The sequence below is a fragment of the Talpa europaea genome (genome assembly GCF_964194135.1).
Source record: "Talpa europaea genome assembly, chromosome: 10".
NCBI classification, from domain to species: domain Eukaryota; kingdom Metazoa; phylum Chordata; class Mammalia; order Eulipotyphla; family Talpidae; genus Talpa; species Talpa europaea.
In genome coordinates, this window is record NC_140077.1 from 96,955,941 (window position 1) to 96,971,360 (window position 15,420).

Consider the following 15,420-nt stretch of genomic DNA (forward strand, 5'->3'; position numbering starts at 1 on the left):
AAGGTCTGGAGGCGGGGGATAGAAAAGGATTGGGGCGAATGGTCAGTCCTATTAGAGAGAGGCTTCCCTGTTGGAGTATGTGCTACAGTAGTTGAACTAGAATTTAACTGGCATGCTGGGTGAAATGGACTGGCATTTTGCCATTTGGCTGCTAAGGAGATGAGCTTATAAAGCCAGTCAAAAGGTCTTTGGGAATTGCTATCTGGTGTGGGAAACTGCTAACTTTCTGATCGCCTAGTGGTCCTCACCCCCAGCAAGCACATCACTCACGTCTTATAATTATTGATTTGAACTATAACACTCTAAAATTGTTCTGTGAAAAACCCCGTACGTGCATTCCAAAACTTTACTGAATTGTTACTTAATTTTACCTGATTTGCAGGGTTTTTCTTTGCTATACTGAATCGGATTAGTGACTGAGACTAGAAACATAAATTTAATAATGCAGCACATACAGATCCAACTATTCTTGTTGCATTTGTTTAAGCTATGTGTGATTCACAGATATTTTTGATCATAGTGATTTTTTGCCTTTCACGCTCACTTTTGATCCTAACTTCACATGGGTTGCAGTTCCTCTCCATTAACAAATCATCACATAATGTCATATTGACATGGCCTGAATCATTCCACTATTCTTAACATTGAAATGGACACTTAAAAAGACATTAGGTCATTGCATAAAAGTGGAGAATCCTAAGCATTTAGAAGGTACCTGCTTTTTCTATCACTTCTTTTTAAGCATCTTTTTAAGTATAAAAGGTAATAAGTTAGAGATTCCTTTTTTTCTTCCAATCACAAGTGAATACTTAGGAACTTCCCTTGGAACTTAATATTGAAGTGTATCATTTTTCAGAATACTCTTTAAATACCAGTTTACTGATTTCTAATTTATCCCTTTGTGAAGTATTAGTAATTGTAGAATTATACCTTAAAAACAGGTACATTTTAATAGCTTTTGATGTTATAATAAATAAGTAATAGCAAATTTATAAATGATAGCTTCAGTAAACACAATTTGCCAGAGCTTGATCATGCTCTGCATAACACAAGTGCTTGTGGAAATACAGGCTTCAGTTATTTATGTTCGGAAATTGATATTTAAAAAGGAAGTAAACACAATATTGTATGTTGTACTTTTTATTAGCAATTAATAGATTGAAAGCCATGATAGCCGGCCTTCCTGGTGGCGTAGGAATTAAGTCAGTCTCAGTGCTATCACTTTGACAGCCCACTGCAAATGCCTGAGTCCAATCTCTGGCCAGGGAGCTGACCCGCGTGATGCAGCAGACCCCTCCTGTTTCACCTGCTGTTCCCCTTAGCAGTGTATTTCAGGCAGTCTGCCTGTTCTGCTCCTCACTCTGTCTCTGGTGGATCTCTCTCTCTCTCTCTCTAACACACACCCACCTCTGGCCTATACCCTAGCTCCTGTACACAAAAATAAGTAAAATCTTATTAAAAAAAAAAAAAGCCATGTTAGCATATTCAGACATTGATATGATGTTCTTTAATCTCTTTATCTATGTCATTTACAAATGCTTTCAAGGTAATGAAGGCCGCATGTACCATGCCCAGAAGGTACTATTCTGTAGCTCGGTTGGAAAACTTGTATTCATAGGAGGGGCTCATGTTTGTAAAAGGATGAAATGCCTTTGTTGCTGCAAAGAGAATTGAATGTTAATAAAATAAAAATGTGCATATGTCTAGATGGATCTTTTTTGTTTCTTATAATGGATTTATTAAATAATTTTCCTAATTGGAGATTTTGAGGCATAAACTAAATATTTGTATAATGTTTATTTTTTCCCTCAGGTGCATGAATACCTCAGAAGTAAACTTTGTTCACTGTATGAAAATGACTGCATATTTGACAAATTTGAATGTTGTTGGAATGGATCTGACAGGTAATTGCTTTTAATTTGAACCTACTGATTCAAATGTGGATTTTACTACAGAAACGAAATTTACTATTTCACTACTATGGTTGCCACATTCACTAAAAGTAGATTGACATAAATTACAAATCTGAACTTAATTTTTACAACTCACAGTTTCCTTGAAATACTTAAACTGATAATCTTATACCATATTGTCAGTTAAAAGTTAACATTATATTTCACTATTACTTGTGAAAATACACAAAATACCCTGGATATCATAAGTTAGTGATTTTTACATATCTTTGATTTTTTCCCTTTTATGAGAAATGAAGCAAATTACAGTGGTGACCCATTAACAGAATGGTGAAATTTCAGTTTTTTTGCTATTAAACTGTTTTCAGAAGTAATTTAAGCAATAGAGAATCCCATTTGGAATGATAAGCTTTTCCAGATACTACATTAATACCTCATAGAAATGGTAATGAGTAGTAAGGCTTTTTATCATCCCCAACATTGCAATAGTATTTTTTTACTTTGTCCTTTTACTACCTTTACATACTTACTTTTTATTTCACTATATCATCATAGGAATACCATTATTTTCAAGGATAAATGCTTTAATCTTTCAGTGTTTTAGTTGATAATGTTATTTACCATTTACTATGTTCTAATGGAATAGGTGATAGTAAAAGTATAATTTTGGAATTACTTTTACTTGCCTTTATAGTAAGTAATTAGAGGCACTTTATTCAATAATAGTTACATCCTAAATCTTGATATGATTCAAGTTTCATGGTGTTATTATTTGTTATAGAGGATAATAGACCTTGTTAATTTTCCTTTTTTATTTTAACTTGTAAAACAATTATTTTTATCTGATTGTAACTTGAGGCCCAATACTGGATTGGCCATAATGAACCTAGGATAGAAATAAGCCAATTTTGACTTTTAAGTATCAATACTAAACCTTAGGAGAAAGGGAAAACTAGCGAAATAGAAATTAGCAAAATTGAAGAGAAAGAAATACTATCTAATAGGACATGGTGCACTATACAACTAATTTTTCCTCATATCACTTAAATATATTATTAATAGTTTTAAGTTTTGTTTGATTATCAGAAGTTATTTTTTCCCTAACATTTAAAGGTTTGTTTTTTTTTTTTTTAGTTAAGATAACTTTGGTTTACAACACTATGATTCAGAGATAGAGGTTCACACTTCTTCACATGTGTTATCATGCCACACCCACCACGTGGGCACCCACAGTCCCCACCACAGTAACATTTTTTTGAAAATAATTTTTTAACTTGGAGAAAATTTACAGTAGTAACACAACTATTATTTTGCCTTCACCCAGGTTTCCCTTTTGCTCTTTGTTGTATCATTCTCTCTTCTCGCTTTCTTTGTATGTATCTACATAAGCACATGCAGATAGACACACACACTTTCGTTCTGTGAATCAGTAGGGAGTAGACTCTAAACATCATGCTAATTCTTTTATGAGTATTTTCTAAAAGATGGACACTCATTATAATGATAGAACAAATAGCTAAAGCAAAGAAATTGCCATTGCTGAGGTACTGCCATCTCATCCACAGATCCCATTACAGTATACCATTTCTCACAATATACAGTTGTGTCCTTTCTTTCAGAGAAAGGAAATTTGGCCCAATATTCAATCTAAAGCATATGTTAGATTTAGTTGTCAACTCTTTAGACTCTAACCTGGAACAGTTCTTCATTCTTTACTTATCTTTTGTGAATTTGGCATTTTTGGAGAACACAAATCGTTTACTTTATAGAATGTTCCTTGATTTGAGTGTTTAATATTTCCTTGTGAATACATTCAGGTTATTTGTTTTGGCAAGACCACCACAGAAATGCTGGCCTTGTAACACCTTTAAAGGTTTCTAAATATCCATAGACAGTCTTAGTCCCTTAAAGCGACAGAAATTTAGATTTCCTGAGATTGCCAGTCTGGATTACATAAATCATTTTCAAACAAACACAGTTTCATTACTTATGGGTACATGTACCAGCTTGACTTTGATGATGATGTTAAGTGTCTTTAGGGAGAATTGATATTATTGAATAGATAATAGAATTAAATATGTGAGCTATATAGTGTATATATAAATATTTAAATTTATTTACTTAAGATTTTATTTATGCATAAAAGAACTGGGGTTGTAGCTCAGATTTGTGGGGGATGAGAAGATTCAACAGAGACAGCATGGGGTGGATCTACTGAACAGGTGGATCTACTGAAATACACTGCTGAGGGGGAGCAGTGGATGAGACAGGAAAGGTCTGCTGCGCCATGTGGGTTAGACCCCTGGCTGGGGATGCAACTCATGCCATAGTGGCTGGTGATAGCTTGATAGTGCTGAGACTTTAACCCCTGTGCCACCAGGAAGGCCCTCAGTTTTATTTTTAAGAATTATCACATCTTTTCCACAGTTTATTTATATTGTAAATGAGATTTTTTATCTTAAAAATGTGGCTTAAATTTTTACTGTAAATGAGATTTTTAAGATAAAAATCTTTAAGATAAAAATTTTTTTATCTTAAAAATCTCATTTACAGTAAAAATTTAAGCCACATGGGAAAGATGTTACAGTAGTAGCATCAGACCCACTTCAAATTAACAGTTCCAAACTAGTGAAGTTTTTGCTTAATGGAAAGACTTAGTAAATGTTGAGCAGTTATGGGTGGCAAGTGGAATTGATGGGACTGTATCTTAGGCAGGCTAATAATTTAATATCCCTTTAACCTGATAGCATTAAAACTATTTGCAAAAATTTTACTTAAAATGTATTTAGTGTTACAAGTGAAATGATGTTAATTAAAATTGTATATGCTTGCTTAATATTTTCTGGGGCAAATTTGTTAAAAGGATTCATAAGATAGGATTATCCAAATCAGACAGCGTCCAGGGAACAAATTAAATAGTTTATGATTTAAATAATAAAGCATTGGTTTCTTACAAGCAGCTGGAGTCCAGTTCTAGCCACTGTCCCATAGATGGTGCTGCTCAAGAAGGTGGCTGTATTGATTCATTTCAGAGGCCATAAATACAAAAAATTCAGCAGGATAGCTTGGTCCTCCTACTAACAGGTTTTACTTGAGAATGCTTTCAAAACTCAGTGATAGGTTTGGCCATCACAAAAAGTAGCCATTGGTAGAAACCTAAGTTAACTAGTACCCTATTTCTAGGCTACGATCCCCTGGGTTCATTTGCAGCCCTCACCCTTAATCCAGATTTGCTAGAAGTAGCTATTTCCTGTGAAGTACTAGGCTAGGTTTCATCACTGAATCATTTTACTAAAAACAAACTCCTGTTCACTTTTTTGACTGAGTGCTTTGTGTACTTTTACAGTGTTGTCATGACTGGATCTTACAATAATTTCTTCAGAATGTTTGACAGGAACACAAAGCGAGACATAACCCTAGAAGCATCTCGGGAAAACAATAAACCTCGCACGGTTCTGAAGCCACGCAAAGTCTGTGCAAGTGGCAAGCGAAAGAAAGATGAAATAAGTGTTGACAGCCTAGACTTCAACAAGAAAATACTTCATACAGCCTGGCATCCCAAGGAAAATATCATTGCTGTAGCTACTACAAACAATCTGTATATATTTCAAGACAAAGTGAATTAGGGTTGGCATTCCTAGCAGAAGAGCCCACTTCCTGCTTAGTTGAGATAGTTGAATCTAGCATTCGTACCTAAAAAAAAGAGAGAGGTCCATTGTGGCGCCCCTTTCCAGTGTTTGACAATGTGCCATTCAACAACATATTTTTTATAGCTACATGGAGAAAGCTCTGTGGATTCATCACTGTGGTGTTCTCCATGTCTGCTAGCCATTTAGGTAAGGGTAGGGCACTTTTAATTTAAATGACTTCTTGCACCATCTTGCCTAATGGACTAGATTGGACTGTATCAACATTGATTTACTCCACTTTTTATGCCTTCCATTGTGATGACGTCAAACACAGTGAAAGCCTTCAGTCATGCTTATGGGATTTAATTGTGTATCCTCATTACTGTATCATTTGTGGGGTACACCCCTGCCCCCTTTTTTAAATTAAATACAGCTCATTCTTACTGTGGCTTGTAGCATTCCTCCTCTTCTGGCCTCCTGGACTCTTCCCCTTCATCTCTCTTACCCCTGCCCCCTCCACCCAGTCTTGGTGGTGGTATATTAAAAAAAGAAAGAACGAAAGCACACAAAAATGAGTCAGTTTGGGGTCAGTGGTAAAGGGGGTATATGTTGCGAACAAATGTTTTAATAACAGTTGGCTGTAATCACTCCTTGCCATGTCTGGCACTGAAAATAAGGAAAAAAAAACTACTACTGAATAAAAGTGACAAAGAATGGAGAATCTGGTTTTCTTTTTCTTTTTAATCTACCTCTTTAAGCCAATATTTTGTGTCATACCTATGGGCGCAGTGAAATGAACTGAGTTTCCATTGTTTTGTTGGTATTTTTGTTAATTACATGAAGGGAGAGATATTGGTTCTGTATCAACATGTTTTGAAATAACTTGGTATTAAGAATTTTACAGTCTATAATGCTACTAAAGATCTTTTTTACTGTAGCTATGAGGGTATTAGATACATTGTATCTACACTTAACTCATTATCTGTTAACGAAATTGTTGTAAATGGGAACCAAATTTGTAGAACTTCATTTCTAAAGACTTTTTTACAGTGCTTAATTTCATTTTTGCCTTATTAAGTCAACAATTTAACATTTTTTTAACAAGTTGACTTTTTGTCATTCAATCCATATAACATAAAACTAACCTCAAGTGATTTACATAGATTAAAATTGACATTGCACTAATTTTTTTTTTTTTTTACTGCTATCAAATCTGAATGAAATGTATTTTGCCTTGGGTATTTTTCCTTTATATTTTTGTTTTCCCAAAGCTATTGTTATTAAAGACAAACTTTAAAGGTACAGTGTTCAAAAAAGTGTTTAATGAAATCCCAACAGTTGCCTCAAGAAAAAAATATATATAGTGATCTGTTCATGACTACATTTTCCTGAAGTGGTGATACTTTACCCAAAGATGAAGAGTACTCCTATTTTTACGAGGTAGAATGTACCTTTGTCAGTCTTGCAGAAGCTTTAATGGAGAAAAAAATGGACTTTATTTTTAAAAGATACACTTGAGTAGGCATTTATATTATTAGAGAATGGTAGTTGTTTTGGTTGAACAGTAATATAACCACCTTGAATTTTAGAGGACTCTGAGTGCTGCTTTTGTGTCCTGTCCACTACCTTTTATTTTATCCTTATCAGTGAAAAATGATTGAACAATTCAACGGTGATTCCCTCTACACTTATACAATTACTCTGTCTTGTAAGGTAACATTTTTAGCACACAGAAATTTTATGTAATAAAATTACTGTATCTTTTGGACTTAACAAATTTGAATTTGTACTTAAACACATTGATTATATGTCTAATAATTCTTAAAGTAATGGCACTTTTACTAATTTATTTGGGGATCTTTGGTGCATTTATAATTTGTGTTACTCTTTATGCTTGACTTGGAAGTGAGATAGTCCCCTGCCACCAGTATCACGTGATACTGTCTAATTGACTCTCCTGAAGATCTCTTTGGGAGGTGGTTTCCCCCCAGTTTGGGTGTAGGTCTTGAGATAAAACCACCAAATAGCTCTTGGGAATTCTTTTTTGACTCCCTAGTAGCTAGGATGATTGTCATCCTTAACACTAAAGGTTAGTGTTTTATATTCAAGGAAACATTGCTAAAACTAAAATGCCTCTATCAAGGAATGCTATTATCAATTATTGTAAAATATTCATAAGTATCAATTTTTAATTTCTTTGGTGTAGCAAACTATTAGCCCAGCCACTTATCTTATATGGTTATGGGTAACCTTTTTATTAATAAAAATTATACTTAGAATAAACTTAGTCTTGTCAAGTTGCTTGTATTTTCCTATCCTCTTGCCACCTATAGACATAAACATATTCTATGCTTCTGTCTTAACCTGCAAAAATTCCAGCAGGAAAAATAAATTTGTGTTAATCTCCTTTGATCTTTATTCAGTGGCTGGGCAATAGCCTCTGCATCTTATGTATTTATATAACTGTCTTATGTATTTACATAACTGCGGGGTATCAGGCTTTCTTCTGTGAAGCCCTACCTAGTCTTTTGGCACTAAAATGCATCCATTTTTTTTTTTTTTCCTTTCAAATTAAGTGAAGATTTTTTTAACCTTATGTGTGAGAATTATTCTGGTTTACAGATATTCTTAAAACTAGAAATATGAAGACAGGTTATTTTTGTGTCTAACAGTATTTATGAGTAATGTGTTTATTCTGAGAAAATTATATGTGAAAGCTAAACAGTGCTGAAAAGCATCTTAATGAAATTTAAATGTTATCTTCTTAGGGAATATTTCTTCAGCATCTTGTCTTTACCACATATAAAGTAGTAATATACACTTCTGCAAAAACAAAAGCAAGTGGAAAGAAAAGATAGGTGCATGCTAAATAATCAAGAATTGAGTCATTCATGTTAGTATTGAGAGCACTATTTTAGTTACTTGTTCATATGGCCAGTCATTTAAGCTGCTGTTTGTGTTATTAACAGGTTTAGAAAGGTTTTTTACACACTCTTCCCCTCCCCCAAAAGACTTAGGGATTGACAGTTCTTTATTTTGTAATTAAAACATTATTCTTTAGTATTAGTCAAATGCTTAATTTACAAAGTCTTAGGTCTCCGCAAATGCTGAAGATTTGTTTTTTAAGTGTAATGATAAATTTAATTTTCTTTCCTTGGCATTTTATTGCAGGTAGTATTAGACTTTGTGCCCTACTATCTATAAAAATTAAGAAACACTCTCATGGCTTAAAGTTATGTGTGTACATACACACGCATACACCCCTCCCTCCTCTTAGCACAATGCCTATCAAAACAGGTAAGGCACTACTCAATTTAGTTTCCTCCAAAAGGAGAAATTTGGCAAACATAAATGGCATAAGGGACAAATCTAATATTTTAATACTTCTCACCTAAACTCCACAGCAATGTAAAAAGCAACATGTTATTTGAGAATGTTTCCACTAGGGGGCGACATCTGAGTCTTAAAACAGCATTTATGTATTTGTAAGCTTGCATTGGGGGGTTTGTTTCTGTCCTGGAAGAGCTTTATTATTAAAGAGCAGATCAGAAAACAAAGGGGAAAATCCAGAAGTGTATTTATGCCCAAATAAAACCACTTCAATGTGACTTGGGAGACAGAGCTTGAAAGGGGCCACTGATGAAGGGGGAATCCAGATGTCAACTACAATGTCCATTATGATCATACCTTTTTAGGGAAAAAGCAAAACTAATGTGAAGAGTTTTGGAGCTGCCCTTTTAACCATACTTTGCCCACCCCCTTGTGAAATCAGATCCTATGTACCCTGTTAGCTTTCTCTGCCCTTTACAAGGCAGCCAAGAATTTCATGTTGCACATTTATGCTGCTGTAAGTCATTTAATGAAAACTTCTGGGTTCTGCATACACGTTCTTCAGAAAATACAAAAAAATCACCCCACCGGTAGTATGCAGAGCGAACTCATTCTCATTTGTTATGTATTTTCTTTTACTCTCTTTCTGGGTATATGCTTTTTATTTAGAGAAACAAGTCATGTATACTGTTTGATGTTCTATTTCTCTAATGAACATATCTTAGAACAGTTTTCCATATCAAACACTCTGCGAGACCTCTGTCTACGTAGCCTCATGTTTATGGGTGATCCATTATTTTACCCAGTACCTGTTGTCAAAACTGACTTCGTTTTTGCAAGAATTATTAGTGAACATACATGCCAGTCTTGATCTGCAAGATTTTTAGAATACATCGCTAAAAACAGTTACTGTATTAAAGGATATGGATATATTTAAGATTTAACATAAATGTCAGGTGCCTCTTCTAAAAATAGTTCCTTCACAAGTATAGAGTTATCCTATTTTCACACTCCTAGTCGCGGACAAAAATCTCATGTTTTATAAGTTCATCAACTTGTAAAAACTGTAGCCCACTTCGTGTTACCACATTTCAACCCAGACTTTAATGTTTATAAACTGGTTATAAGACCTTTATCAGATAGGTGTTTTATAAATATTTTCTCCCAGTCTGAGGCTTGTCTTTATTTTTCCATTTAACAGCTTTTTGCATCAATTTTTTTTAATGAATTATGCTTTTGGTGCCATTTCTAAGTAATCTGCCTAACTTGAGGTTATAAAGATTTTTTTTTTTTAAGAAGTTTGATAGTTTTCAGCTTTTAAGTGTGGTCCAAAACTTGCGTTTTTGGTACATAGTAAAGCTAAATCTAAAAATCTAATAAAAATTATATATGTGCCATATTGAGGTTCATTTTTCTTTGTACCTTTGTTTACAATCAGTCAGCAATTGTAATATTAGAGTCTGTTTCTGAACTCTTCCATTAGTCTGTGTCTGCTTCGCCCACACGCCATTGACCTGATTACTGTAGCTTCATGTAAGTCCAACTCTTTTTAAAACCTGTTTGGCTGTTTTAGTTCCGCTGTCTTTCTTTATACACTTTAGAATCAGCCTGTTGACAAGAACAAGCATCCATTTGGATTTGGAAGACAGTTGTGTTGAATCCATAGACTAATCCAGGGAGAGTGAACATACATGCAACTGTTGCACTTACGTTGGTAGTAATTCATATTTTTGTGCTATTATTAATGGTACTTTAAAAATTCAATTTCCAATGGTTCATTGCTAATATCTAGAAATACAGTTGATTTTTTGTATGTTGCCTTGTATCCTGATCTCTTGCCAAATTTCACTCCTGATTTTTTAAAAGTTTTCTATTTAGTCATGTCTACAAATTATAATAAATGTTTTCTTCCTTTCTAGACTTTACAGTTTTCCTTTTGAATGCCTTTTATTTCTTTTTCTTGTCCTAATCTGGTCAAACCTTTCCAAGTGATGGTGAAAGAGTAGACACAGGTGAGAGCAGACACATCCTGGCCTTGTCACCAATGTTAGGAACAAGCATTCAGTCTTTTACTATTCAGTTTGTTAGTTGTAGGAATTTTGCAAATGGCCTTTAACATGCTGAGGAAATTCACATTTTCCTAGTTTTCTGAGATTTTTTAAATTTATGCATACAAAACGGGTGCAGGCCACAGGAGCGGAGAGTGAGAGGACTCACCAGAGACAGAGTGGATAACAGAACAGGCAGATTGACTGAAATAAACTGCTGAGGGGAGCAGCGGGTGATACAGAGGTCTGCTGCGCCATGTAGGCCAGCCAGGCATCAAACTCGTGCGGTGCTGCTTTGGCAGCGGATAGCTTCACAGTGCTGCGACTTAAACCCTTGCGCTGCCAGGGAGGCCCAGTTTTCTGAGATTTCTTAATCATAAATGAATATTGGATTTTGTCACATTTTGTATTTACTGAAATCATAACATTTTTCTTCATGCTGCTAGGGTGAATTACGTTAATTTTTTGGTAGTAGACCAACCTTGCTTTCCCAGAATATTAACTGGAGTCTCTTGCTAGTATTTGTTAAGTAATTTTGCATCAATACTCATAAGGGTTATTGATTTGTGGGTTTTTTTTTTTAACCTTATGTTATCGTCTAGCCAATATCTTCAAATTTTTATTTTCCAATATGAATTCCACTCATTTTCCATTGACCTTGTAAAATGGAGTTTCCCTCCTCTCCTATATTATTGAAGAATGTGAGTAGAAATCTAATTTCTCCCATAAATGTTGAGAAGAAGTCACCAGTGATCCCATTTGGGTCTCAATTTGGAAATGCCTTCTAATCTGAATTAGCTTTTGAAACAATCATGCAGACTATGTTAAATGAGCTTTGGTAGGTTGTCTTTCAAGAAAATGCCCATGGGTGAATGCAACAGATTTCCTACAGTTCTGGAGGCTGGGAAGTTCAAGATCATGGTTCCAGCACATTCAGTGTCTGATGAGAAAACTGGCTTGCAGAAGATGCCTTCTTGCTGTGTCCTCATGTGGTGGAGCGAGCAGAGGAGTGCCAGTCTTTTGTAAGGACACTAATCCCGTTACTGGGGCCTGGCCTTCAGGGCCTCATGTAAAACTAATTACTGCCCAAAGGCCCCATCTCCAAATATTGCCATACTGGGGTTAGGGCATCAACATGAACACAGAGGGGCAGTGCAAATATTAAAGTCCATAACACCTTTTTAATGTTTTTATTATCCATATCTTCTCTTTCGATCTTGATATTAGTCATTTAAGGTTTTTTCTTGATTAGTCTGACTAGATGTCTATATTTACATTTGTGAATATTCCCAGGCTTTTTTGGTTCCTTTATTTTTTTTAAGGTATATATGGTTTCTTTTTTTATTAGTTTATTTCACTTATAATTAGAAAGGCCTTCCCCAACCTAACGTGAGGAGAAAAAAGTTCGCTTTTTACATGTAACGCTTTCAATGTGAATCATTTCTTCATTGCATTTTCATTTCTATTAATTCTGCCACATAAGAGCTATTTTCACTAAATTTATTTTAAACTCAGCCATTAACTAGAGCATTTAGCAATTTTAGTTTACTGTCACTTGATTCTTTGTATAATTATATTGTCTTCAAATTCATTTATTTTCCAATATTGTGTCTCCTACTCCACTTTGCTGTTTTAATTGCAGAAACTTCTAGAAATAATGCTAAATAAAAAGTAGAAACTAAGTATGTTTGCTTTGTTCATGACTTCATGGAAATACTTTTTGATATAATGTGGACTCTTGATTTGAAATATTCTTTCTCGTGTTAAGAACCTACTTAGTCGTATTTTTACTATTTTTTCTTTTTAGTCAAATATAATGATATCAGATGATTGTGACCATGTATTAAGTTTATTGTTTTCCCCTTTGAACTGAAGGGACACAGGGAAGATATGTCTAATAATTTTGGAATTTTACTTCTGTATGTTCAATGAAATTTGTATTTTTTGGTGTGTAGCTGTTTTTGTCACGGTTGAATCTGCTTCATGAAGTTAAATGAGATGGTGTCACTTCTCTCAAAGCTTTAGTGTGGTTTTACTTCTTTCATCCAACAGTACAGTTCATCATTCTAGTGGAGTGGCAGTACGGTAGCAGGTGCTCCAGGTGGGGTCTATGTGGTGGTCACTTTTCTAAAAGGTCCTTCTCATTCTAATTCTGAATTCCATCAGGATTATAATAGGTACAAATTATTATATTCAATTTGAATTGCCAGATACAGTGTCCCATTAGCATAGAGTACTCTTGACCTGTGCATCTTTATTGTTTAAAGGAACCTCAGACCTCATTAAGCCTACCTCTTCATATGAATAAAGACAAAATACTAAATTGTTTGGTCTACAAAGAAAACTGAAATATATGTCCTTTGTGGCAGTTAAAACGTAGTACTATTTTATTATTTGAACCATGCAGCAGAGTTAGAGGAATGAAGTATAATTTGAACTTTTCCAAGTGACATCCTCGCCGTGTCTTTGAAAATGTTAGTAGCCCAAATCTAGGGTAAACTCTTTAAGCCCAACCGTTGGTTTAGTAACACCTGAAAGGAGCCAGTAATCAAGCGTCTGTAGTTACCTTAAACAGCAGAGAAAATGTAGTTAGGAGGTGATGGGGATTCTCCACTAGGAATCTCACCAGTTTTAAGAAAATGTTGTAAAGTTCTTTTTTCCTCTTGTCCTCTCTACACCCTCTCAGCAGACAGCCCAGTTCTGGCCTATCTGGTAGACAGTTTTTTTGGTCAGTTGGATAAGAACGCATCTCAACGGGTCATTCTTCAATTTAGTACATTCCTTCCTTACAAAAAATTGAATTTGTACCTCTCCTACTTTAGAAATAGAGCCCAAACCAGGCAACATTTCTTATAATTGGGTCTGATATTACAAGATCAACACTCAGTACACTTACTGCTAATAAAATAGGTTGCAGAGTACACCATGGTGTATGTAACTCTTACAAGCATTTTGTTTGATGCCTCCACCTGGCACAGTGAAAGAGGATGACTCCCCATTTACCCTTGAAATCAGGTTCAAAGCAGATGTGACAAGATCTCACCACTGGCAACTTGGACTCAGAACCAGCTTTTCTCATTCTAGGTCCTATGTTTTTGGCAATATATTAACAACACACCTCCTCTGTGAAATACATTTTTTTATTTTGTTTCCATTTTATAGTGGTAATGATGACAGCTGCATATATACTTAGGGTTTATTTTCTCAAAGTAACTTGCCCAGAGCCACACAACTGGCAAGTGGTAGAGCAAAGGGGAGAGCCCAGATGCGTTGTCTCCAGAGCCCAGTCATAACCACTACTTTAAGCTTCCAGGGGAGGAAAAAAGTCCACAAAGCCACCTCTCAGAAATCATTTGTTTTACTTTCATATATACAAAAACTAGCAGGCTACATTTTATGGTTGACATTTTCCCATCACATTTTTAATGACTGCATTCTAAGGATATATTAAAATTGACTTTTTGTCAGATTTTTTTCCCCTAAGTTTTTGTTGCATATAATAGTACAGTTATACAAACATCTACTCTGATTATCATTAGAACAATTTCCTAAAAGTGAAAGTACTGGGTCATCAGATGATATATTTAAAATCTGGGCACACAGATTTTAGAGTTATAACTGCTCAACAGAAGGATCTAAACAGCTTTGTTAGATAGTAAAACACGCTTAAAATCTTATTTCAGATTTAGTGTTACAGGTTCCAAAAATTTTCTGGATCAAAATGTCCACTTCCTTAAGTACAGCCCTTATTTTCCTAAGAGCAGTAAAATTCAGAATTCTAGAACTAGATTAAACCTCAGAGATCAAGGTGGAACATTTTCTGCATAATAGAGCTCTGATTCTTAACTTTGTCTTGACAGAAGGGCAAAACTAATCCGAGAGAAATCAATTCCTGGATTAACATGCAGGCAGCCAACAATTCATTGAGCATTTTAAAGGAGACAAACTCTTTCCTAGAAGTTAAAAGCTAAATTATTAAACCTTGCTTTGGACTTTGCATAAGCACATAAATAGAAACTTAGACCTGTAACCTGGGTAAAGAAGCAGCTGGTCTAATCGAGTCATTTTTCTAGATGGTGCCTTGGAGGTAGAGAAACTAGGTTTGAATCAGAATATACAGTTCATTCACATTTGTGTTAAATGCAAATGAACATTGTAGCAGTAAGTCTGCTTTGGACAAGTCATTCTGGATCACTCATCTCGTATATGATATACTTTGTGAGAGTCTCAGTTTCCTCATCTGTAAAATAGTAGTGAGACTAATGCATAGCATTGTTAAAAGAATTGAATAGGAAATTAACTGTGAAGCACTTAGCAAGTCTGGCACATATTAAATGCATAATAACTTTAGCTTCTCTTGTAAATGTGTGGCACTCTCTTCTGATTTATTATCTGACTAAAGGTAGGTGGGGGAAATGACATACAATGTGGTACCCACAAACTCTCCAGTATCCAGGCTCAATTTAACACATATACAAAACATGAAATTTCCCCTCATGA

At 34.8% G+C, this 15,420-nt stretch overlaps 1 protein-coding gene across 1 annotated transcript in view; it reads left to right on the forward strand.

Annotated features, from left to right (window-relative positions):
• PPP2R2A (protein phosphatase 2 regulatory subunit Balpha) overlaps positions 1 to 5,539 on the forward strand; it is a gene marked incomplete at both ends in the record, with an annotated part of 67,446 nt that extends 61,907 nt beyond the window's left edge. The window contains 2 exons of the mRNA XM_084245828.1: positions 1,813 to 1,904; positions 5,260 to 5,539. Coding sequence (XP_084101954.1) covers positions 1,813 to 1,904; positions 5,260 to 5,539 — 372 coding nt within the window. The remainder of the gene's footprint in view (positions 1 to 1,812; positions 1,905 to 5,259) is intronic.
• Positions 5,540 to 15,420: the final 9,881 nt, after the last annotated feature.